At 36.2% G+C, this 26,921-nt stretch overlaps 1 protein-coding gene across 1 annotated transcript in view; it reads right to left on the bottom strand.

Annotated features, from left to right (window-relative positions):
- kiaa1549lb (KIAA1549-like b) overlaps positions 1–26,921 on the bottom strand; it is a 62,739-nt gene that overhangs the window by 17,761 nt on the left and 18,057 nt on the right. Inside the window, 14 exon segments of the mRNA XM_051135239.1 lie at positions 187–317; positions 2,242–2,432; positions 6,439–6,474; positions 6,726–6,889; positions 9,047–9,197; positions 9,199–9,219; positions 9,977–10,128; positions 12,920–12,979; positions 16,292–16,460; positions 16,573–16,706; positions 18,921–19,140; positions 20,372–20,487; positions 21,939–22,406; positions 25,802–26,140. Of these exon segments, the coding sequence (XP_050991196.1) occupies positions 187–317; positions 2,242–2,432; positions 6,439–6,474; positions 6,726–6,889; positions 9,047–9,197; positions 9,199–9,219; positions 9,977–10,128; positions 12,920–12,979; positions 16,292–16,460; positions 16,573–16,706; positions 18,921–19,140; positions 20,372–20,487; positions 21,939–22,406; positions 25,802–26,140 (2,352 nt within the window).

Below are 26,921 nucleotides of genomic sequence, written 5' to 3'. Positions count from 1 at the left end.
ATTTTTGGAGAGTTGGCACAATTACTCCTTTTATCAAGAGCACACCTCCCATCAAAGGTCTATAAAGGCAGTTCATCACGTTTTCTGAACAGAGTGATTATATTTTCTATATGAGAACGGGACATTTTGGAAAATGACCTGACAGCACAAGTGCGAAAGTGCTGAAACAGTGGAGGCATGTCTCACCGTTGCTCTTCCTCGTCTCCTCCTTCGTGAGTTTCTGCTGCGCTGTGGCTTTTTGCACACTCGAGCCCTTTCCCGAGACCTCTTTCACTGATTCGCTGCTGATGACGGAACCGTTTTCACTCGGCAACCTACTGCAAGTAACCATAGCAACAAGGAGCAGCGGTGAGTCGGTGCATGTGTGAAATGAGAGGATGGTTATGTCATTTTCTTTGTCTGCATCCTCATCTCACACACATACTGTACATATAAACGCAAGGACACGCAATCGAACAGATACACACGTGTGCTCGTACCAAATCACTGCGGTGCTAAAACTAGAACTACGGACAGTAGTATTGATTTTATTAGTCCATTCAGATTTTTCATATCTGATACATTTATATTTTTGATATTTTCATTCAATTCAATTAAATTCAAATGTATTTGTATAGCGCGTTTCATGATACATATCGTTGCAAAGCAACTTTACAGCAAATTAAAGTCAAAATATTAAAGTCTATATTTAGTAGTAGCTTACTAGTGGTGACTATGTCAAGCTGATGTACATATGGCAGAGATGTATGGAATATTTTGGCAGAAATATTTTAGTATTATATTAAAGTACATATAATTGTACTGAATGCAACATATTAAGGAAGTGCTATGAAGATAGAAGAAGCATTTCTGCATGTATTGTATGCTATTTTTACTCTCAGATTACATCTTTGCTTTTTTATAATTTACCATATACTATAGACAGTGCATAACATATACAGTACATCTTTTTTTCAAACATTGTTCATAGTTTGCATGGTTTGCATGGTTTGCATTTAAAATATGCCTTTTTCATGAATTGAGAGGTTGTTTAGGGGGCAGACGTAACTTCAGTTTCTATTCGATTATTGTGCATAAATAGTGTGAGCATATGCTTATCCTGTTTCATATTGGATTATTGTTGTTGGTTTTAGGGATCTCAGAATCAGAAAAAAAAAATAATAATAATAATAATACCTCTGTCTTTCTTTCCATTTTTGCTTCCCTCACCTTCTGTCCTCTTACATAACAGTGTGATGATTTAGTATTTCTAAAAAGCCTTAATATTGAAGTTGGTGAAAGAGCTACTATTGAGCACATAATTGAGTTCTTCTGTGACATTCACTACTGGTCAAAAGTTTGAGATAATTAAGACCTTTAAATGTTTTTTAAATAAGTCTCTTATAATTAAACCAAACTAAATACCTGAACAGCAAATCAGCATATTAAAATGATTTCTGAAAGATCACGTAACTGAAGACTGGAGTAACGATGCTAATAAATTCAACTTTGCATCACAGAAATACATTACTGTACAACTTAAAATATATCTTTAAATAGATCTTTTAAATTGTAATAACATTTCACAATATTAATGTTTTTGTTGCATTTTCATCATGCAAACCCTTGTCGAGCATAAGAAACTTCTTTCAGAAAACAAACAAAAAAATCGTATTATTATCCAAACTTTTGACCAGCAGTTCACGATTTACATATGAATCAACTGAACCTCAAAGAACAGAGGCGGGGAAATAAAAAAATAAATTTCTCCAGAAATGATATCTTAACTTTTTCAGAGATAAATGGTCTACATCAAGAACATATCCACTTATTAAGTCAAACAGTTTCTGCTCTGAGAACACTTTGCCTGCAGCGGGATCCATTTATATCACACTCCTCCATGAAACCAGCTGAAAGCTACAGTATGCTCATCCAACCATCTGAGGTTTATTAACAGTCAGACACCTTCACTATCAGACAAAATTTTAAGAGGCCAGTGATCTCATTAACGCTGTGTTAAGATCATACTGACATCAAGAGCAGTGATTTCATTTAAAAAGCAATTACTAAACAAGTCTCTGTCACTATCTCCATTATACACTGTACAGTGTGTGTCTACTCTAGGATGCGTCTTCCATGACAAGTAGTTTTGTGGGCCTGTGCCAAATAACAGCAAACGACAGCATTACTGTTAGGGCTGTGACATGAATGTTGAGTAATTATAGCATCAGTGCCACAAATGTTAATTTTCCTCACACATACCTTTTCCTGATCTCACTGTTCAGGCTCTTCTTGGAAGTGGATCCGTCTTGGCGTGCGGATTTATCTAGGGACAGAGGGGCGTCTCGAATGGGGTGGGGCAGAACCATAGTCTCCTGGGTAACCGGGAGGGTCTCCTCATCGCCACCCTGCTGACCCAGGTGTTGCTTGGCATAGTCAAACCCCTGAACAGGCTGAGCAACGAGCAAACATTCACATATTTGATTACAGACATGAAGGTTATTCTGGTATGCACCACTCTGCAAAAAAATGGTAACGCCTAATCTAACCAGTCAAAAATTACATGTAACTTCACTCAATCATCCTGAATACTAAAATACATATATTGGGTTATAAAATCTATCATATATTCTTAGCTCTTTATGGTAATAATTGCAGGTTTTACTCTGAAATCATTTCTTGGGACAGATGTTTTGACTGTATATATTTCAGGCATATATATCTGAAAAGTTTTTGTGCTGTCAGAAACATGTCTGCTTTGTTAAATGAAATTTGTTACAATCCAGCAAATGTTCATGCTTTCAAATGCAACAAATGCATCACTAAATATAACTAAGTTACACATAACTGGAATATTTTCCTTTTGCCTAAATTCTTATGTAGGGGAGACCGGGTATGGTTGATGCTGTTTCAGCATCTGTAACTCGCTGACTTTTTAAGCTAGTGTGCCCAAACTTTTATACAAAGCACCCACATTTGCTTACTACAAAAGGCACCTATTCAAACCTCTGCAAGAATAACATAGCCCTTATAAGTTGATGTCAAAGACAGTACATGAAGTGCTTTTGTTACGATCTACACCACTGCCAGGACAGGCTGTAGTACAACCCCAATTCCAGAAAAGAAGGGACGTTTCGTGAAATTCCATAAAATCAAGAACATGTTATCTGTTCATTCTCTTTTCATTTCACGAGTTCACCCTTACATCTAATCTGGTTGAGCAAATTAAGCATATTTATTTAAGTAAGCATATTTTGGCGTGCTGTCCTGGAGGAGGGCTCCGAGCCCGGAATATGACCCGAACCCAGAGAACTCCCCCCATCTCAAGTATGGGATGAGAATAGATTAAGAGTGAGGAGTTGGGGTGGAGGGGAGATGCTGGAAAACTGTCAAATGATGGAGGTAAGTCGGCTGCGTGCATATATGTGACCCTGGACCACAAAACTAGTCTTAAGTCACTGGGGTTTATTTGTAGCAATAGCCAAAAATACACTGTTTGGTTTAATTTTTTTTTTTTTTTTTTTTTTTATGCCAAAAATCATTAGGATATTAAGTAAAGATCATGTTCCATTAAGATATTTAGTAAAATTCCTACTGTAAATATATTAAAACGTAATTTTTGATTACAAATATGCATTGCTAAGAACTTCATTTGGACAATTTTAAAGGTGATTTTCTCAATATTTTGATTTTTTTGAAACCCTCAGATTCCATATATTCAAATAGTTGTATCTCGGCCAAATATTGTCCTATTCTAACAAACCAAATACCAACTGAACGCTTATTTATTCAGCTTTCATGTGATGTATAAATCTCAATTTTGGAAAATTGACCCTTACGACTGGTTTTGTGGTCCACGGTCATATATGTGACTTGTGCTAGTTTGGATAATTAGCTAGACGAGTTACACCTGTGCCGAATTGGTTGCTTGTCTGATCGTGCTCCTCCTGAACCTTGTTATTAAATCATTTAATTGACTAAAGTACAGAGAAAAAAAAAATCCAATGTTTTCAGTGGCCACCTTTTTGTTTTATTTTGTAAATATAACCAAATGTTGATTTTCATGACTGCAACACACTCCATAAAAGTTGGGACGGAGGCAAAATGAAAGTGAAAATGTTATAGAATAACCAAATTAAACTGTTTTGAAACAATTCACAGTAAGCAGGTGAAATGGAAATTAGTGAGGATATCACGTTTGGGTATTAAAGGAGCATTTCAGACTTTGCAAGCAAAGTTGGATTCATGACAAAAGTGTCAAACAAATCAAAAATCACATTTCTTAATAGAAAGTCACAAAGAATTGAGGTCTTTCACCAACTAGCACACATAATATTGTGAAAAGATTCAGGGAATCCAGAGAAATGTCAGTCTGCGTAGGACAAGACACCTCAGATGAATGTGCAAGACCTTTGAGCTCAGAGGGTACGGCATAAGAAAAAAACTTACATTACCTTGAAATGATTTGTTTTTCCTGTATAAAATTTACATGTACCTATTTACAGCCTTGACAACCATTCATATAAGATCTGTGAGGAAAATAATAAAAATATCATAGGACTCCTATCTCATCCCTGATTGGTGGAATTGGTGTTGTTACAACCATACCTGTTCTCCCCTATTATATATATATATATATATATATATCACCAGATCATATGACCTAAAATGTGGTTTATGTGGAATCTAAATGAATTGACTTTATTTAAATTCAGCAATTTGACTGCATTCGATTAGACCAAGGAGAGTTCATAAGTTCACATGTTAATATAATCCTTAGATCTAATGAAGGTAAACAGGTTTGTGCAATGATTTGGCAAAGGAGGAGCTTGAAGATGAGACTTGACTCAAATTCTGATTAATTAAGTAGTCTGGGGGGAATTTAGCGGATATTAAAGAATTTATGATATACAAATTAGAAACTGCGGATGCTGTGACATGAATGATAATAATAATGAACTATTTATATCCTCAAGTTGTGACTGACAGGAATAAATTAACACACTCCTCTTAAACCTTCATTTAGATGCAGATTTTTATTTTTTACGGTCATGCCATATTGAAATGTCATCTTTATATATCTATAACAATATTTATAGACTAGTTGTTTATTTTACAATATGGCAACAATGTGTAATATCCTATACAGTCCTGTGACTGTATCTGAAGCACTGTGTCTGTTGTCTCTTGTGACATTATCCAGTCACAGTGTTACTGAATCACAGCAGTTTCTGGACAGCAACGCCAGCTCAGCACTCTGGAGACGATGCTCTACAGCGGACGCTCGTGTTTAGTTGTTCACCACTTGACTAAATGTTTTCTGTTAATGAAGCTTATTTTGTTTTCAGCAGCTATTTTACCCTTGCTGAAGTACAGCAGATGAAAAATTCATTATACAAAATAGAAAGGTCTCAATATTTTATTACACTTTAATATCACCGATTTTAATCAGCTTTGTCTTACGGCCAATAGCTTCTGTTGTCACTGGCTTTGATCTAAACCCGTAACACTAAAAGCCATCCTGGCGCTGCTGTCTGGAAAACTGCTGTGAGTACAGCAAATATATTCTACTAGTAATTATCATACACTACACAGAGTTTTGCAAATAGCAAATCCCCGGTTGCTGCAGAAGGCGAGGAGGAGGCGTTATTCTATAATGGTCAAGCGGTAGCCTGTCAGTCGTAGTAAAGGATAAACTAGGCCAGAGGGTGTATATGGGGAAAAAGCAGGTCAGATCATTATACCTAATAAATAAGACATATTTGACATTTTAAATAAGTGCTCCTCTGGCATGTCTTTTAGAGAGGAGGATACACGTTTTATGATTTTTCTGAACTGATGTATTAAATGCATTTTTATAACAAAGACATTTCTGTCCCTTCCACAGTCCCGCTAGCCTACTTCCAACTCAATCATCAGAGAATTTCTGACCTTATTCCTAAAATATTCAGCTTGTTTAGGCATACAAGCACGCAACGGAACACACAAATATACACACACACATTCAGATCCTAATCTAGAAAATAATACTACTGTACTGCTGACATAATCAAACAATCTTCATATTCATAATAAGGAGATTTTAAAGGAATAGTTCACTCAAAGGTTCATTTCATATCATGTCAATCAGAACCTGCATGAATTCTAATGTTTTGTAGAATTCCAGGGTTTTGATTTTGAAACTCTACAGCCCTGTCTCCAATCACGTTAGCTGTATGGAAAAAGCAGCTAGGAGACTTCACTAAACATCTCCTGTTGTGTTCTACATTAGAAATATAGACTTTTGAATGAGTCGATGACAAAAGATTCGGACTGTTTTGGGTGAACTAACCCTTTACTTGTGCAGGATCATTACTGTTTGTCCCTGCGACCTGTCTGCGCTACACATGGCCCCTAACACTGTGTGCACATCAGGAGTCCAGAGCAGCAGGTGAGATGATTGAAGAGCTGAATAACTACCTGAGGGTAATAACCCACGTCTCTCCAGTAAGCAGTCTAAATGAGAGAAAACAGCATGAAGAGTCATCAATCATTTCCAGCTCTCTCGCGTTCACTCTCTCGGGATGTATTCCCAGAGGCAAAGCGAGAAAAGCGTGTAAGAGTTTGAGGAAAACTGTTGATGAAGTCACTGTAAAATATGCTGAGTGCACAAAATAGCATAATGAGTTACAATGAGACAGTTAAAGAGCAAAGCAGTGCCTTATGGGAAATGGTCAAGCAGCACGTCCACCCAGTCACCGCCCTACCTTGACTCGAGGGTTGAAGTTTCCAATGGGATCGCTTTTGAAATCGCTCTTGTTTTTGTGACACAGCACCGTGGTGATGATGATGATGATGAGGGTCACCACGCCGATGGGCGCGAGCACTGCAGCGATGATCCACAGGTTGTTGGGTGGATTCTTCACTACGGCTGCATGTGGGAAACGCTGTTAGTCACATCCAATCACAAACATACTAAACGAAATGTGTTGCTTAAATATTTTGACACAAAAATATTTGTTTGTATAACTTACAACTTTTTTTAAATCCAGGTTAAATAAATGTTACAATTCCTTTTTTTAACATTAACTATGCAATTAATGTTTATTAAAACCAAGTAGGCTACAACGGGGCTAAAGGTGCCCCGGGATAAAAGGCGCCTTTGATATTATTTTCCTCTAAACCACTAGATGGCAGAAAAACGTTCCGCTTTCCAAAACATTCGGCTTTTCAAGATACACGTGCAAATGTGTCTGATCCTCGACACAAACGCGGGCAGCAGCGCAAAGTCGATTCTGTGTTTACTTGATCTAATATTTGATGTTTTTTTTTAAATGTTGTAGCAAATGAGAATCACTAAAATGAATGCATATATTTTGAGACAAATGTGTTCTTAATGATACACGCTGTTGGGGCTAAAAGGCACAATAATTGACATGGTAATTAATAGAAGCCTGACTTTTCCATTTGTTGACATGACATGGTTAGAATCAGATGGTAAATCTCATATATTATTTTGGGTGTCCATCTTAGAGGTAATCACCGTGTTTAGAATGAAACCATCATATTTAAAAATGCTATTAATCATGTCATATAATAAAATATCATTTGTTGTTACTATTTTTGTTTCTGTATTTAAAATATATATATTATATATTTATATATATAAACCTATTTTAGTGACAATGTATTTATTGAACACAAATTATTTCTTTTATTTTTCAAAATAAGCAGAAAATAGTACAAACTTTGCTGAAGTGATTGTTTTGAACAAGTATTAACTTAGACATTATTAAAAAACAAACAAACAAACATTATTTTAGCTAAAGTATTTGTATCAATACTGTGTGCCTTTTATCCCGTGTGTGGGGTAAAAAGCCCTCCTTGCCACCTCATACATTTATAAGATTTTAAATCAAAATAAACGACTTGTATGATGTATTTTGCATTTTATAAATGCAATATTTATATTAATACTTACATTTAATAATATGTATTATGCATTTTTATAAATGTTGAATACAAACATATATATATTTTTCTGCAATTATACTTTTTAAGCGCAGTGAACAGCACATTTTTTCTTAAGGTTTGCCTTTAGCCCTGTTGTGCCCTACATTTATCAAGTCAGTCTTTTTTTAAGCATTTTTACATTTAATCAGCATTAATTTCAAATTTCAAACGTAACTGAAAATGTAGCTGTTCTTTCTGATAGTCAACTTATTTTCAGATCATCATTCGGACCACGACATGAAGGTCGCACACAAGGATATTTACCCTTTATTCACCAAGCTGATTGCTCAATAAAAACTCATTTTACATTCACTTTTGACATGAAAAAGTGATGACTTTAAAGTCATTTACTTACTTTTTAATTAGTCTTCCCAATAACACCATTATTTGTCCATTCAGACTAATCTGACTATACAGAATGTTCACAAAATCAAAAAGTGTGAAGATTCAGCATGTGAACAGAATAATGAGCCAATCATAGTGCAGTGGAGGCACTTCCTCTCACAAGCAAAGCCAACAGTATACAATATTTATAATAATGCTGATTACCACAACATTTAGAAAATTTTTCTTCCATGTCTCAAGTATCCTCAGCTGCATATATATATATATATATATATATTTGTGAGTGACTATTTAGTAATTCTGCATTTAATAACATTGCTGTAAGTAACATTTTGGTCCCACTTTATATATTAGGTGTCTTTAACTGCTATATACTGTATTGTAAGTACTATGTATACTTATACACAAACAAATACAAATGCTATATTATATATATTATATAGGTATTGTGTTAATTGCAAATTACTCAGGTTGGGAAACAATGTAATGGTTTAGAAATTAATTACAGATACATTTTCAGAAAGATACTTTTAATCATGCATACAGTGTAAAAAAAATAATATATATATATATATATATATATATATATATGTGTGTGTGTACATGTATGTTCACATGTATGTTGTATTGTATAAATGATTCATTTCAATGTAAGTACACAGTGGCACAATATAAAGTGGGTCAAAACATTTCTATAATTCTATCATGAAAAAGACAAAGTGATTTTGACCTTCAGCCTGCAGTTGGACAAAGTATCCCAGCGTGAGCGCCATGGTCTGCGAGTCCACTGTGTTCAGAAGCTTGGCTGCAGATGTGCCAAGCAGTGGGGTCCCGTTTTGCTGGACGTAGTAGGTCATCTCAGCTGGGTTTTTTTGGCCCATGCACACGCCTGATACTAACCATCTGAATGCAATGAAACACAGCTTGATCACTTCCTGTAGACACATTTTCATTTGGAAAACCTTAAAGGTGAATCTTTTCCATCAAATAACCTACAGGAGGGAGACTGGGGGGTGTTGTGACACTATAAGATTAATTAATTAGAAATGAGCAACAGGGGTGAAATCACTATCATACACGAGCCCTTCTGAGGTAACAGAATAGCTGTAGAGTAGCTGTTTCTGTTTGAAAATATGAAGCGTTTGCAAAAAAAAAAAAAAAGTATAAGAAAACGGTTTCATTTCTGGCTCAAAACTGAATTTGTACATAAATTCAAGTTTAAGAACACATCCTCAGTTTTGAATGCATACTCCACACGAACGTGCTCCCCGCGTAATATTTTAGAAGGACATCCCACGCATCTCAACTGTATTGTCATAAAATCGTGAAAACTGAGGCAGCGTGTCATTGTTTAGAATAAAAGCAGCCAGGTACGCTGCAGTAACACCGGCGAAAGAAAGGAAAGTGATGATTCTCCCTTTAGTTTTGACTGCGTTGTGACGGGACAGGAAGTGGTGATACACTGCTTCACTTTCCAGATATAGGAAGTGTGATAAAAAGTCAATTTTCTTATTTGTTCTATGTGATTAATTCTACAAAACACATTCACATAGGCCTACTCTAAATAAGAAATGACTAAAGTTGGGTCCAGTTAATTCCAAAAGTATTTATTTGTTTGTAATTTGTTTAATTAGTACTTGTGAATTCCATTAGTTCGTACCTGGACCGTGTAACTGCCCACCGCTGCTGCCCGCTTGAAGCGAACGCCTTGCTGATGGGCCGCCATGAAGAGCTCAGCCAATCGCTCCTCCATCAGACTGGCAAAACTCTGGTACTGTCCTTCCAGAGAGGAGTTTTCCACATCCTGAATCACTGCAGAGACATACAGAGATGTTATATGAAATAGACCAGAGCTGTTCTCAACTCTGGCCCTTAAGGTCCACTGTTATGCAGAGTTTAGCTCAGTCCTGACTTCAGAATCAAATCACTGAGGATGCTCTAACTCTCTCTCTCTCTCTCTCTCTCTATATATATATATACAGTCATGGGCAAAAATATCAGCACCCTTGCATTTCTGTCAGAAAATGCCACATTTCTCTCAGAAAATTGTTCCAATTGCAAATGTGTTGGTATTCACATGCTTATTGTTTTTGTTTGCACTGCAACAACACCCCCACACACACACACAAAAACAACACAAAAAGAAAAGTTAAACTTGATCAAATTTCACACAGAACTCAAAAATGGACAGGACAAAATTATTAGCACTTTGTCCAAATTGTAAGAAATAATTGCTTTTCAAGCATGTGATGCTCCTGTAATTTGTATTTAGACACACCTGTGGCAAGTAAGAGCTGTGGGCAATATAGTAATCACACTTACAACCAGTTAAAACGGAGAAAAGTCGACTCAACCTTTGTGTTGTGTGTCACACTGAGCATGGAGAAAAGAAAGAAGTGTGAAGAGTTGTCTGTGGATCTGAGAGAAAAAAATTGTTGAAAAACATGGACAATCTTAAGGCTACAAGTCCATCTCCAGAGATCTTAATGTTCCTGTGTCCACTGTGCGCAATATCATCAAGAGGTTTACAGCCCATGGCACTGTAGTGAACCTTCCTGGACGTGGACAGAAGAGCAAAATAAATGAAAAATTACAGCGAAGGATTGTTTGAATTGGGGAAAAAGAACCCAGATTAACTTCCAAACAAATTCAAGCTGATCTGCAGACACAGGGTACAACAGTGTCAGCTCACACTATCCGTCACCATCTGAATGAAAAGCTAGTCGGAGGAAACCACTGCTGACACAAAGGCATTAAAAAGCAAGACTGGAGTTTGCTAAAACTTATGTAACAAAACCACAATCCTTCTGGGAGAACGAACTGTGGACAGATGAGACAAAAGTAGAGCTTTTTGGTAAAAGACATCATGGCACTGTTTACAGAAAAAGAAATGAGGCCTTCAAAGAAAAGAACACAGTCCCTACAGTCAAACATGGTGGAGGTTCAAAGATGTTTTGGGGTTGCTTTGCTGCTTCTGGCACTGGATGCTTTGACTGTGTGAACATTATCATGAAATCTGATGATTACCAAAGAATTTTGGGGCGTAATGTAGTGGCCAGTGTCAGAAAGCTGCGTCTCCACCAGAGGTCATGGGTCTTCCAGCAGGACAATGACCCCAAACACACTTCAGAAAGCACCAGAAATGGTTACAAACAAAGCGCTGGAGAGTCCTGAAATGGCCAGCAATGAGTCCAGATCTGATTTCCATAGAACACCTGTCTGAATGATAGAACACACAAATCTGAATGACCTGGAGCAGTTTGCAAAAGAAGAGTGATCCAGAATTTCAGTAGAGAGGTGTTAGAAACTCATTCATGGTTACAGGAAGCCACTGATCAGATTTGACTTTTCTTTAGTTTTTTTTGTGTTGTTCCAATGCAAACAAATAAATAAATAAACATGTGAGTACCAAAACATTTGCAACTGCAACAATTTTCTGAGAGAAGAGTTGTATTTTCTGATAGAATTGCAAGGGTGTTGATATTTTTGTACATAATATACAAACACGCACATATATATGTAGCGTCTTTTTATAATTACTAAAAAGCTGTCACCCATCTTAGTTCATTGTGTTCTCACAAAGATAAGTTATAATCAATGAAGTTTGAATCTCTCATATTTACGTTGTGTCTACGTTGTAATAATAAGATGATTCATTCCGAACACAATAACATTACCTCAACAAAAGCTCTGGTGATTTGAGCGGTGAGTTGATTCTAATTTAAACACCTCTGATTCAAGAAATCAACAGATTTGTGTGACTGGCTACATTGCTCAACGCAGCAAAAACACACACAAAAACGTTCTCCAGAGCGCAAACCACAGCGCACTGGACAGTTTGCTAAATCTGCAATAAAATGCCATTATTACACTTTTAACTGAGGGTGCTATTTATTTCTAGCACCTCCATAGAACCAAGCCTGGTTTAGCTCCAACTCTTATCAAACACACCGGAACAAGCTCATCAAGGTCTTCAGATTACTAGAATATTACAGGCAGGAGAGTTCGCTCAGGGTTGGAACTAGTCGCTGTCGAACCACTGCTGTACAAGCATTACATAAGATGCTCAAATCTTCATTAACTATGAATAATTAAACAGTATAATTGGTTCAGTTATACTGAGACAAAAGAGAAGACTGATGTGTTTGATGTGTTTATAAAGAACAGAAAGAGAGATAAATGATCTAGTCTTGGCATTAAACAGCAGCATACAAATCCAGTGGAGCAAATGGCTTCAAAGTATTTGTCATGTGTGACAAAAGTGTGTGTAATATATCAAAACAAAACATCTAAAATGATTCTGTTTATTCATGATGTATACTCAAAGTCCCCTGTCGTCTGGCTTTGTGAGCTATTAGGAACATACAAGCATAAACTTAAAGTAATGACCAACCGATTTCGATTTTACACCACATATAAGAGGAATGGGAGTGAAAATCATCTTTGTAATGGAAGAACTATGCAAATCTCAGTTACGCATAACAAAAGAGGTGGGCGGATGTCAGAAATGTCAACAGAGCGAACAGAAAAGAAACCATTTCCCCCTCTAAATGAAGCTTTCTCTTCTACGGCTAGTAATGAACAACATGGAATAGAAGATTACCTGTGATTATCCAAAACGGCCTGGTTGCTACAGATGTGTTAAGGTTGTGGTATTCCAGAGCTGCAGAGGGAAGACAGTGAGAGAGAAGAGAAAGCAAGCAAGAGAAACTGTTGTAGAGAGGGAGAACAGATAAGAAAGCTTGTTTCCAAAGACACTGCTTTGATCCTGGGTCCAGAGGCTTAGCTGAGCACATCTACTCTCCAGCACACAAGACTGAAAGTCTCGCCGCATTTCCCAAATGAAACCTTTACTCAATTGCATACTGGCGGTGTGATTAAAGGCTCTGGCTGACATCCTGTCTTCAAGGCAGAATCACTAAGCAGCCTGTAAAATTTCAACAGCTGTTGAATTACTTTAGGGCCACGAAGGTCTAATCTGAAGAGCAGCAGTGATTTGACCAGTACTTCAGTTACACACGTGTACTGTTTTATATAACATGATATGCTTTAACTGTTGTAAAATTATTGTTCATGTTTTGTCATGTCATTATTCGTTTTAGTCCATTCGGCTGAAACAATGAGCAAAATGATAATAAAACTGAAGACAAAAAATGCCAAAAATATTTCAGTTTTAACATGTATTTAAACATTTATTTAACATATTGTGGTCAGAAATACAACATTTAAAAACTATGTTTGATATTGATATGAATTACCAGTATAAAATATAATACTTGTTAGCAGTTTGTAATTGTTTTCATTCTTTCAGGTGCTGATTCAGCCACAAGTAATCACAGCTGTGCTGATATTCTAAATAACAGCACAGTTGCAAGCCTGATACTGCTTTTATGCAACAGTAACCTACATTTTAGACATAGACTTTTTTGTTTACATTTATTTATTTATTTATTTATTTTTGTGGGTCATTCTTCAATTGGGGTGGTAAATGAGAGGCAGAATTTGTAAAAATGCTATTTTTCTCATAAAAGAGAATTTCTCCATTAAAATAGAAGCTTAAGAACATTTTGATTTTTAAATAATTTTAATTTTAATTTTAAAGAAGTAGAAGTAAAAGTTTGGCTTGTTCTAAAATGAGCAGTGATATGCAACTTTAGGCAGTAATTAATAAATAAATAAATTACTTTAAGGAATTTAAGGAAAATAAATGGTCAATTGTTCATCTTGGCCCCTATTTCTGCAGAATAGTAAATTTTTTAAACATTTGGATATATTTAACCAAATTTGTATTAAAATATGCCGTATCTGAAAGTTATCGATATAACACCTCAGATACTAATAAAGTGCGATACATGAAATTTTAGAAAATTAACTTTAAGAAAATTAATAAGGAAGAATGTCCTCAACATGTACCCCCAGATCAGCCAGCACCTGCAATGACCTTTACACACAGGAAGTAGTCCAAATAGACTTTCTCCTTTTCTTAAAGGGGCGACATCCATTGTTATAACACCACAGACATAAATTTGAGGGGCACCTTTTTTTCCTTAAATATAACAAAATATGCATTTTTTTTAAAAAAAAAACAATTTAACAAAGTTGTACATTTTAAATAAAATCTATATTCACAATATAACCACTTTATTTGTGTTAAAAATGCCATATTGTTGCAATTACATTCCATGATAGCTCTCTGAGGTATGACGGAAACATGCATTTTTGTTCTCAAAAACAAACATTTTGTTCTCTCTCAAACTCAATGAAATATGTATTTCAAAACAACAATGTAACTATTAACAGTGCGCAAATTGTCTTTACCCTACAGAATGCAAACATTTGATGATTTATTGGTATTTGAAGTTTATTTAAACTGTTGTAAAGTAAAGGGACATCACTTGCCACCACAAATGAAGAATGACCCCTGTGGCTCTGTCAGCAAAAATAGTCCCAAACAGAGCTGAAGCACTGTATGAACAAGTGTTGTCAAATGAATCTGTTGAGTAAATGACTCACTGACTCACTCATAAAGACTAAACACGTCTAATTCCCTGCAATTTAGTATGTAAAAAGCAGCACTTGAAATGTGCATGCGTGATGTGATTGATGTTGTTGGATTGGATGTACTGCATATCCAGAATAAAATTACTACACACATGCATAATTCATAGACAACATGTCATCCAAACCACACAGCCTTGTAGGTCATTTTTCACTTACCTGAAATAAAACCCTTAGGAATGTTTACTAAATTAGCGCCCCTACTGACAGGACATGGTTGGACATACCAGCCAACATTTTGCATTGTGTCATTTAAATGCATTATAATTTAGTGATTTGTGTTGCTTGATTGGTAGAGCAGTGTGTTACAGAAGCGACAATGGGATTGATCCAAGGGAACACGTGTACTGATCAAATGAATACCTGAATGCACCGTGAATCACTTTCCAAAGTGTCGGCCAAATGTGTAAATGTGACATTTGCAAATTGGAAATAGGAAAAATGGTGGATAAGGGACTGTAAAAAAAAGGCCACAGATTGCACTTTTGATTGGTGACAATCATTGTGGAACACAACACTGTTATCATGCCCACTAGAGGGCGCTTCACTTTAAAACGTAACTAAAGATCAAAATAAGCTGATTGCATTGAGAGTTCAGATAGTGGAGTGTGTGCACTCTCAGAACAAATATGCAAAAACTGTCAGCTTGTCACATAGGTGCTACCCTCAAAAAAACAATATTACACCTTCTACGGTTCATAGTGCTACTCTAAGGCATTAATATACACCTTTTAGACCCTGAAGATACAATTTTTGCACATTTTTTCTAGACAGTGTATTCAGCTGTTACATGTGCCACGATGTGTAGCGTATCATGACGTATTTGCCCAAACCCAGCCCTAGTCCTGTATATAAATGCATTTCACTTTTAAAGTGAAATAAACAATTCAACGAAGCAAAGACAAAGGAGACAAGAATGAACTGAGGAGAAACAAATGACCTCACAGTCAGCATGAGCAAAAGTGTGATATTCTCACCATCACATTACAGTAGCATGTGGAACCATGTTCCTTCCACACAGACACACACGAGAGTATCTGGGATTTCCTACTGTTAATTATTTTTCCCTGTAATTGGCTTTGATGTGCGTGCTGTGCCCTGGCCCATGTATGCACAAACCTGTTTCCTCCTCCTGTGAACACTACAAACCAAACAGAAACCGCCTCATCTCTCCGGTACAGAATCATCTCTCTTATTATGCCACAAACATGTGCAGATAATCATGTCTTTAAAATTTAGCAGCATTACTGTTTTTTTATGAATATGTGACTGTTCAGATTCATAAATATGAACAAAATGCATCGTACTGAATCAAATGAATGATATAACTATCCTTATTATTTGTGGTCAGCTAAGGAAGAAAGAAAAAGAGTAACAATTGCATGGTTACATCTGAGGAACGCCAGGGTGAACTTACGCTCAGCGGTGATCAGTGGAGGGTAAAACAGGAAGTAGCCGACAAGCTCGGCGGTCAGTTGGCCGAGGAGGTTACTGGCAGTCGTGCCATTGAGCGTGACACTGCCATTATGCACCACATATATCAGAGATACAGCAGGAGAACCCATAGACTGAGACACGCTCAAGATCTGTCAGAAAACAGAAGCGAGAAACAGAAAATATGCAGAAACTCTCCTACAAGCCTGATTTGACATTCAGAAGTCTTAGAGGTTAATTAAGGTTCTGAAGGTTGTTTCCCACCTGTACAGTGAGAGCGCTGTGAGAGTTCATCACTATGGCCTCTGCCTCAGCAAAAGCATTGTCCAGTCTCTGCTCCATCATCTGAGTGAATCTGCAGGATCTGAGGTCATCGCCTGGCCCTACAAACCTCAGAACTACACACAAACATAAAGACAGGCACATAAAAGAAACAGTATAAAAAGAAGTTGCTGAAACATGCAGAACATGCTCAGTTATGTGCACTGCACAGACATGGTCCGGTTCTCAAAATCACTCTATTTTATTATGCTGTGGCACTGCTGAAAGCTTGAGTCTGATTCAAGATGTAATTAAGCAACGCGACAAGAGCGAAACTGCTGCTGTACTGAATATCAGCCTAGCTAAGAGTCGGCTGTTAGGACAAGACTATTTATTGAATAATATTGTATATTATATCTGTAATATATAAGGTTTCAGATGCTACAATAAAAACCTGTTAAATGGTTAACGGTAAGTTCCCCTACTATATACAGTGAAAAACTGTGTTTTTTTTGTATTTTACGGTGGTATACCATTTTCAGAAAATAACATAAAATTTACTGTGAATAACTGTAAATTAACATTCCCAGAATTCCCTGCGTTACATTTTAAATTTATGTTTTTTTTTGTTGTTGAATATCTATGTTTCTTCTTAGTTTTTTTCTAATCATTTTAGTACATTAGTGTTGTATGTTACATCTAATGTTGTTAAATGAATGTTTATTGCATTATTTCAGTTTGATGTGTGTTACCATGATGGTGATCAGTGTTTGTGAATGACACTGTGCTCCTTCTATATGTTAATATTTAAAAGCTGTTTGTGATGAGCTTTGGTCCATCGTGTGACTTTCTCATCACCACCTGCTTTTGGTGGATATCAGTGTATTACAAAGGCACAAAACAGATTTCACTACTTCAGTAGGTTGCTACACTGCCCTCCAAAAGTTTGGAAACACCCTAGAAAAGTGTGGTTTTGAACAATATTGGCATGAATCCTTTTTAATTTGTGATCATTTTGCCCTGATAAGGGACAACACAAACATATTTTATTACATAAACAGTTTATACATAGAAAAAACTTAAATTTTCGATTGATCAAAATATCCAGCATTAGCAGCGATTACAGCTCTGCATAATCTGGGCCTGAATTCATTGTGTTCTAAACTTAACTGTCAATCAATTGTTGAAGCTATTAAGGTGTGCTGACCCAAAAACTTTTAAAAACCTGGGCCAAGTTTAAACCAGTAACCAGACATCACATCTGACAAAGGGGCATGTCTGACTTTGACATCTATATATTGTCAAAATGAAAATTATTATTGCTGCTCTTCAATGATAATGTCAACTTACTTTAAGTATTTGCACCAAAAAATGATAAGAATTTATGCTGATATCGTCCAAAACCACACTTTGCCAGGAGTGTTTCCAAACTTTTGGAGGGCAGTGTATATTAGCATTATATCAGTTAATGAAATTATGGTATTTAAATGTCAATTTAAGTTAAAACTGTAAAATCTAAAATGATGCTACTGTATTTTTTTACGGTAAAATTCTGGCAACCACAGTTGCAGTTTTGTTTGTTAATTGTTGTTATTGTTTATTTTAACATTAATATCCATCAGTCATGAAGGCCGATTCTGCCAATCTTTTTTTTAAGCAAAAGGTAACAAAGAATGAAAGAGTGCATAAACAATGTTTATTTGCTTTATTACAGGCCATACTTAAAATATATTATTAAATAGTTACACTTTGTGAGTCACCAAGTAACGCACACCATAAAGTATTATTATTAGTATTATTTTATAAATCTGAATCTACTGTAAGAGGATTTTTTATTAATCTGAATTAATTGATTAATTGAGGCTTAGTCAAGTTGTCACATGGTTTATATATCAGTAACTATAACTAAGCCAAAAGTCTTTTCTCTAGCATTAGTTTCAGCTAGTTCAAAACCATCTTAAAGTAATAAATCTATACATACAAGTTTGTGATGATCATGGGATGGAAAGCTCCACAAATGAGCTGTTTGGTCCATGTATGTGCTATATTTCAAGCCATATGACAGCTTTAACAAAAATTCAGTACAAATCGTCACCTCCACTGCAGCTCTCAAATCAAATATGTCAATCTGACATCATGACATTTCATTTACAAAACACACTAAGAACCAATTAAACTTGATTCAAGTGACATCCAAACGGAGGCTGTATTTGGATAAGCAGTAGTTAGTCCAGTCAAAACAGCAGTTTTGTGAGGACAATGGCTGCATTCTTGAATGGATATGGAAAAACGATCTGTGTGTCAGCACTGACACATGAGTGTGGTGACAGAGATTGAGCTGTGAGCCGGACCTGTCTTCAGCATCAGTGAGATGGCAGGGCTGGGCCTCCACGGGACAGCCGGGATGGGAATCGCCTGCACCAGCGGCACAAACTGCCGGACGTCCGCCATCAATCTCTCAATACCGTAGACGTTCAGAGCCTCCACCACCACTGAAGCGGTGTACACCATCTCTCCACGGGTCACATAGTAACCCACCGTCACGTTAGGCACGCTGGAAATGCTCTCAATCTGAAGGTGGAAATTACAGGAAACACTGGTATTAAAGATGCACTCTGTAGGTTGGTGCTAATGTTACAAGTTTTACTCATTAAGAAATACATGTTTAGTAAAATACACAGTGGAATGAATAATTCACTGAACACCAAACATGATTTTCTCTGCATTAGTACTGTTTGGGACTGACTGTGGCATGCATTCACTTACTGGATCCCTGGACTGAAAATTTAGCAGCTTAAAATGATCTGATTACAAACAGAGAAGCTGAAGCATAACAATGTTTCTCAAGCAGAAACCTGCTCTTTCCATTTTCCATCCAGTGCATGCAAATAAACACTTTTAGCAGCAATTAATTCCTTGTGAATTCAATCCTGTGTTTTTCAAAAAGGGAAGTTCTAATACTTAGTCAAAATGTGAATGTTTTCACTGAGATATTATGTATTGTAATGCATGTCTGTATGCCTTTCAGGAGATATTAATTCTTCTACCAGGCTGTTATTGAAAATAAGAACTTGTTCTTAATTGACTTGCCTGGATAAATAAAGGTTAAATAAAAATAAATGAAATAGTCCAAAGAAGAAAGCGCACAAACATAAATCAAATTTCTTATTTTCTCTATATAGATAGATAGATATTTTATAAATTATAAATAGATAAAATTGTAAAATTTCCAGGGGATATGAATATCACTTTAATGTTTGGTTCTTACATAAAAAGGCTAAATCCAAACCCCTGTAGTTCGTTCAGTCACAAACTTTTCAGTTTTCCCTGGATTGCGTCCAACATGGGAATTGCACTGACATCAAAGTCTTTATCTTTGACAAGTTGGGACAAACAGGCAGAAAGAGCTCAGAAACTGAACAGACTAGGATGTAACTGAGAGGTGACTAATAGCGCTATTCTGATTCTGTTTTCGCCCAATTTATCATGTGTGTCTACAGTCAGACAACGAGTGTGTATTTGGTTTTGTTAGGTGTGTCATTGTTTAGCTTCACCTTCAAATGTTCAGAGCATCATTAGAAGATTTACATAACCAGAGAATTTAATCTGTTTCCACTCTTGACTAAAATAAGACATTTTCCACTAAGGGACACAGCTGAAGTAAATGTATCTGATCTAGATCTGGTGGTGGTTATATCAAGACAGCAAACATTGCTTAAATTGCTTACATTTGTGTTGGTGCATATTTGATGCTGAACAAACTGTAAACGATGACTGTGTTATAAATTCATGTAGTGCAGACCTTCGCCTGAACCGTGCTGTCGTTCAAGGCCTTCTTCAGAGCTTGAGTAAAGCCTCGAGGGAGATTCTGCTTCAAAATACTGTCTAGACGACTCCTCCGTAACTGTACGGACAACACTGCCATTGACAGAAAAAATACAGAAATATTAATATGAAAAAAAAATTGCATTGAAAAATACGATCAAACAGAAATGTGGCATTTGGTGCTCACTGAAATGTACAGTAGTGTTGTAGTCGAGCGCATTCAAGGCCCTCTTTACACCTGCTATTAAAATGCGTAAGAAACCAAAGCTGCCGCTCTACAAACCCTTCTCTGTCGTCTCCTTTCGCGTTCATAAGCAAATTGTGCAAGCTTATTCGCAACATTGAATCGAAAGTCCTGAAAAGGTCCATGCATACATCCAGCATCCACCTATAGACCATCCCCTTAAAGAAAATCAAATCAAAAGTGGGCAAAAGATACAGATTAAAACAGCTGGTATAAACGGGAATGTGTCTCCATGTGATCTGATCAACCAAAACACATCTCAATACCAGGTGTAAACAAGACCAGAAGAAGATCCAGTCTAAGTCAAGACTAGTCCACATGCTGCCGAATCCATCATGGAAATATGTGACCCTGGACCACAAAACAAATAAGGGTCAAATTGCGATTCATACATCATCTGCTGAATAAATAAGCTCTCCATTGATGTATGGTTTGTTAGGATAGGACAATATTTGGATGAGATACTATTTAAAAATCTGGAATCCGAGGGTGCAAAAAAAAAATAAATAAAATAAAAATAGTCCATAATTTTGACCCATATAATGTATTGTTGGCTACTGCTACAAATATACCTGTGCTACTTAAGACATACTTAAGTGGTTTTGTGGTCCAGGTCTTGAGTAATGTAACACTGATTTATTGGAATAAACTGTCATGATAACAAAGCATATATAACATTCAGCTTGTAGCAAGGCATAAATAGCATTGTAATCAGTCACTGAATATGTACAGGTGTATTTATTCAGCATTAATGATGGCAGCAGTGGCAAATGACAGAAAATGTTATAGTACTCGAAACCAGACTCTGTCTTGAGAACTAGTCTGGCTATCTAGCAATTAGCTAAGTGATAATCTGTCTTATTTTTTGGATTCCGCTTAGACTGATCTACATTTTTCTGTAACTGAATTTTTAAAATTACAACCAGTCTTAAAGAAAAAATTAGCTGACTAACTTTTTTAAGACTAGTCTAAACCTTTTACGCAACCCTGGTGTCAGTCTTGACTCAGACTGAATGAGCTGGTCTCCACTACATTTACTGATTTACAGTACAAAGTTCTTTTAGCATGCAAATAACTAGCGTATTTTTTTATTAGTACTTAAAAGCACATATTATTGCCTTATTCTGCATGAGTGTATTTAATTATCCCTTAATCCGTCTTTAACTATCACTCAACTTTTCTAACTATTAATAAAGAATAAAATAAAGGTAAAATAAAAATAAAATAAAGTTGTAGTAAATAGTAAATTAATAGTGAGAATTGGTTCCCAAACTAAACTGTTTGATCTGAGCAGTCGCACCTGTTTTTATCCACATCTTGTCAGTGATGTTACATCTCAGCATCGAGGCCTCAGTAGCAGCAGCTCTTGGAGGAGCTAAAGTGCTTCTTGAAGAGTCCACCTTGGAGCTCTGTGAGGTGGAGGCAGACAGGATTCTAGGCGTTGTCTTTGGAGATTCTGTAGTTGTAGTTCTCATAGTCATCCTGGGTGTTTTGGAGTGTCGTTTAGTAGCAGGTGACTGGTTAGTGCTAATCGGACTTGTGGTTGTGGTAAAGGTGGTGCTGGTTGTGATAGCAGTTTTACTGTTAAATGCTGTAGGTTGAGATACGATAGTGTCCGTAATGTCTGGTCGCTCTCGTTGCGTGTCCACAGCTGCGGCTGAAGGTCTCTGCTCCGCTGAATGTCTGCTAGAGTCATTGGCTCTATGATGAGGCTCTGCAGTTCTGGATGTGGCCGCAGGTGCCACCAGCTCAGACACCCACTCAGACTCTGAAACAACAAAACACGAGATGAGAGAGGAGACTGTAAAGAATCTGAGAACAAAAAGAGATGCTGAAGTGATGACTGTGATGATGGTGATGACAGTGACTGAACAGTGACTGTAATAGCGGTGAGGATGATGATTATGATGATGCTACAATTGAAGTGTATAAAGGTAATGCAACAAGGTCATGAATAATAAACATCAGTAATCAGAGGTATCCATGTGTAAAATGTGGTTCTAACAGCATATATTCTCAAATATTTACACTGGAACATAATGAACTACAATATGAAATGTAATTAGCTTCAGCATTTAATTTCTAAATTAAATACTGATTTTGTGATTAATAGGGTTGGAAATATTAATTATTAATATTAATTATTTGATTTAGGAATAGCTAAGGCTTGAATTCACTGTAAACCATGGCTTTACAAGACTTTTAGAGCTGCTTTGTCAGTCTTCATAGACAGTTATTACATACACCTGGCAAGGTTTTCATCATATAATCACACAGCAACAGTACTGCTTAATAAGGTTATAGGTTTGTGTTTATAGAGTATTTTACAATGGCTCTGAATCTATCTACCATTAAACATGTATAATATGCATAACAGAGAAAATATAAAGCACATGTAAAGATGTTTTTTTTGTAGATTTTCTAAAGCAATACATAAAAGCTTCAACCTAATCTTACAGGAAAACTTGACTGTTTTATGAGGTGATGATTCTGTATGAATTTGAATGCTTTGAATTGTACAAAAACAATACAATTTTTAGAAATCCAAACTCCTCTTTTAAACATAATAATCAGTGGGATGTAAGCAGATCATATGAAAACGTGCCAATGAGATCATGAATCAAATTCACACAAATCAGCCACCAATCTGCCAACACATAAAATAGTTACAAACCGCCATGAGATTGTATTGAAAATTGTTGTTTCAGATCCTGTGAATAACTCCATATTGCACATTTTCAGCATATATACAAGCATAAACATGTTACTTATGAAAAGTTGCATATTCTTTCTAACATTTAAACTTAGATCACATTATTAGATTACCTTTTGACTTTGTGAATACATATAAATGACAGCTTAATGATTTAAAAAATATATATTTTTTGTGCATTTATTTAAATACCCCATGCACCTTTTTTGTCACTGGTGTTACCTTCTTTAGTAATATTAAATAATTTTATGAAATAATATTTCTTGATTTTTGTCAGCACACGTCATCAGAGTTACAAAAGTATAATATTTCTGTAAAGGCTACGGAAAGAAAAATGGACATTTCCATAGAATGACCCATAACAGAAGTTGCACACTATTGACATTTGATCACTTTGATCACTTCAGAATACCTGTTACATTACAGAGCATCAGTCATCGAAGCCATCTCACAATGAATGCACAAACTAGCTTATTTTATTTACATCTTTACACATCAGTGCTATCGTGGAATCTTAGATATCTCTCCGCCATCTACTGAAGTGGCAGACGTTACGTAATTCTCTTTTTTGTGCAGTCTCGGTCTGATCAAAGTGCCCACTCACCGCACTGTCACTGGCATGAGGTGAGCCGTTTCTGATCGGGGTTTTGATATGAAAACAGTGTAAATATCTTGGGTGTTCAGTGACCCCTCTTTCTCTGTCCATTTTGAGCCTTTTTGGGAGATTTCATCAACAAACTGATCAGCTTTGCCGTTAGTTTTTTCTCTAAGTGCATTTCCAGGTAGCTTTGTTTGGGTCATTAAATAAATAATTTACAGCAAATGCATCAAGAATGTGCCTCAGGTTGAGAATACATGCTTCAGGTCGAATACCTGCAGAAAACCTGGAACTGCATCAGAACACAGGGAAACTGTTGGAAGAAGGTGCGTCATAAGAATTTAAATGGTGTGCTGTAGAAAACAAAATGATCAGAAAAATGTTGTGTCACTAATTCTGCACTCAAGGAGCAGATGTGGGAGATGGGAGGGATGTGGAAGAACCAATGAGGTTTGTGTGCAGTTTTGTCCTCCCCTTTATATGCCAATCAGCAGATTTGAATGGGTGAAGACAAATTTGTGAATAAAACTTGCTGTTAATTATGTGTATTTTTCACATTAAGCGATTAAATCACACCATACGCTCTCAGAAAAAAGAAAGCTGTTACTGGCATCATACCTTTACAAAAGGTACACCTTCGTACCTAAAGTAAACATATTAGTACCTAAAAGTTACTGTCCCAATGATGGCTTTCATACTTTTTGTAGACTGGTTTTAAGGTACTTTTGTATGTTTTTATTTACTTATTTATTTATTTATAAAATTCCAAAACACATCTGATAAAAAAAGTATGGTACCACTGTAGTATAGGGACCAATTCACACTGTTAACTAGCTACTTATCAGCATGAATATTACCAGCACATTGGCTGCTTACTGGTGACCATATTCTACATCCTACTTTATACCTAAACTTAACAACTACCTTACTAACTATTAACAACCAGCAAAATAAGAGTTTATTGAGGCAAAAGCCAAAGTTAATAGTTCGTTAAATAAAATAAAGTGTGGCCAAAAGGATAAAGCTAAAAGTAAATGCAGAAAGTTGATGTTTTTGTTTGATTGCAGTTTGTTTGACAGTATCTCTTCTTCAATCTGTTGGCGATATATTGCTTCAGCGTACCTTCGTATTCAAATATGTCAGTGATTGGTCTAGAAATGACCATTTCTAGTTTTGTTGTATATTCTTATATGATCATGGGTAATATTTTTGGTAAAACATAATTTTAGTTTGGCATTGGAAATGTACTTATTGTATCTAATTATGAGGCTCCTCACAGATTCATGAAGGGGAAACTCCATCTCACAACCCTTGACAGCTGATGGTCGTCTTTAAATATTTAATTGCATGTCTCCTCTGATCCCAGAGAATTAAATGAAATGTTGGCATTAACATAAGCTGACTTAACAGATTATTTTCAAGAACGTGTGATTTTGAGCTGCTCTAGGGTTTGAATACTTCATTTTAAACAAATACTCTTAGTATGGCAGCTTCACTATACTGTTTATGCTTATGTTTATGTTTATGCCACTCAAAGTCGCTAAAGTTGCCAAGAAATCAAACTTGACTCTTTCGTTTATAGATGCACAATTCTGTCATTACTGTGATTGATCCATGATTTTAGATGCTCAAGAATTTTGGCCTGCATATGTTGACGGTTCTCTTTATCATTACCATAATGGCAAATACATTACCATGTTTTTATGTTTTTGAAAGTCTTGTATGGTCACAGAAGCTGCATTTATGTAATCAGAAATGTAGCAATATTGTGAAATGTTACTTCAGTTTAAAAGAACCATTTTCTGTTTTCAGTTTAAAAGAAACCGCGGTCAGCTGCATGCTGGGAACAAACCTGAGCTGGAGGACTGGTTTCTGACCAGCACAGATGATGGAAGGGTAAATGGCTCCACACGTTCCAAAGATCCGTTTGAAGGCCATTGATGTGTTTCATTGTCACGTGCAGCAGCTTTTGACGAGAGTTCAGGAGTCTTTTGGGCCGTGCTGGCACGTAACGTGAGTATGGAGGAAAATGCAGGTTGTTCCCTGCTACTCTTCGACGAGCCTGTGGGATCCGATTGAACTAAGGAATCTGGATTCCTGTCCGTCATGAGGAAGCCGCCCAACAGACGGGTCGAGGAGGGGGAGGTGGCCACATCCAGAAATGATCCAGAAGCTTCATGACCCAAGTCGTCTGAAAAGAGAGAAAGAGAATAATATAAATGTATCTTTTCTTTTCAGAATCACAGTTTTGCAGAAAACTTTTCTATGCTGTCATTTTAATCTAACATTCAGAAAGTGCTTCTTTGAGGAGATGCAAGCACTCGAAATTACAGCTCTCAACATACTTTTGACAGCACAAAAGACTTTTTTCAACACATCGATAAATGTGCTGATGCTGAAAGAACGCTGAAAAGACCTGAAAGACATTACAGTCTCGTATAAGGATGCCGACGGTATAATTTGGGGCTGGGATTTTCATCCTCTCAAATAAGTAAATCATAATTTAGATAGATAAGTAAGTCATAATTTAGACAGACCTTAGATATAATTTAGACGGAAAGTTGTGATAGTCAATATATCTGGAATAATACATAATCAGACCAGTCATATTTACACTGGCACGCTGCATTCAACCAAAACAACATGCATGAAAAATGCAAAAGCAACAGCGTTTGGATCACTAGTGTTACCAACAGAATCACAAAAGTTTTTTTTTTTTTTCACATATATTTGTGACCCTGGAGCACAAAACCAGTCATAAGTAGCACAGGTATATTTGTAGCAGTAGCCAAAAATACATTGTATGGGTCAAAATGATTGGTTTTTCTTTTATGCCAAAAATCATTAGGATATTAAGTAAAGATCATGTTCCATGAAGATATTTTGTAAATTTCCTACCATAAATATATCAAAACTTAATTTTTGATTAGTAATATGCATTGCTAAGAACTTCATTTGGACAACTTTAATGG

Source organism: Labeo rohita, chromosome 18 (genome assembly GCF_022985175.1).
Source record: "Labeo rohita strain BAU-BD-2019 chromosome 18, IGBB_LRoh.1.0, whole genome shotgun sequence".
NCBI lineage: Eukaryota > Metazoa > Chordata > Actinopteri > Cypriniformes > Cyprinidae > Labeo > Labeo rohita.
Note: the sequence above shows the minus strand (reverse complement) of the source record. Positions and strands in the feature narration are given on the sequence as shown.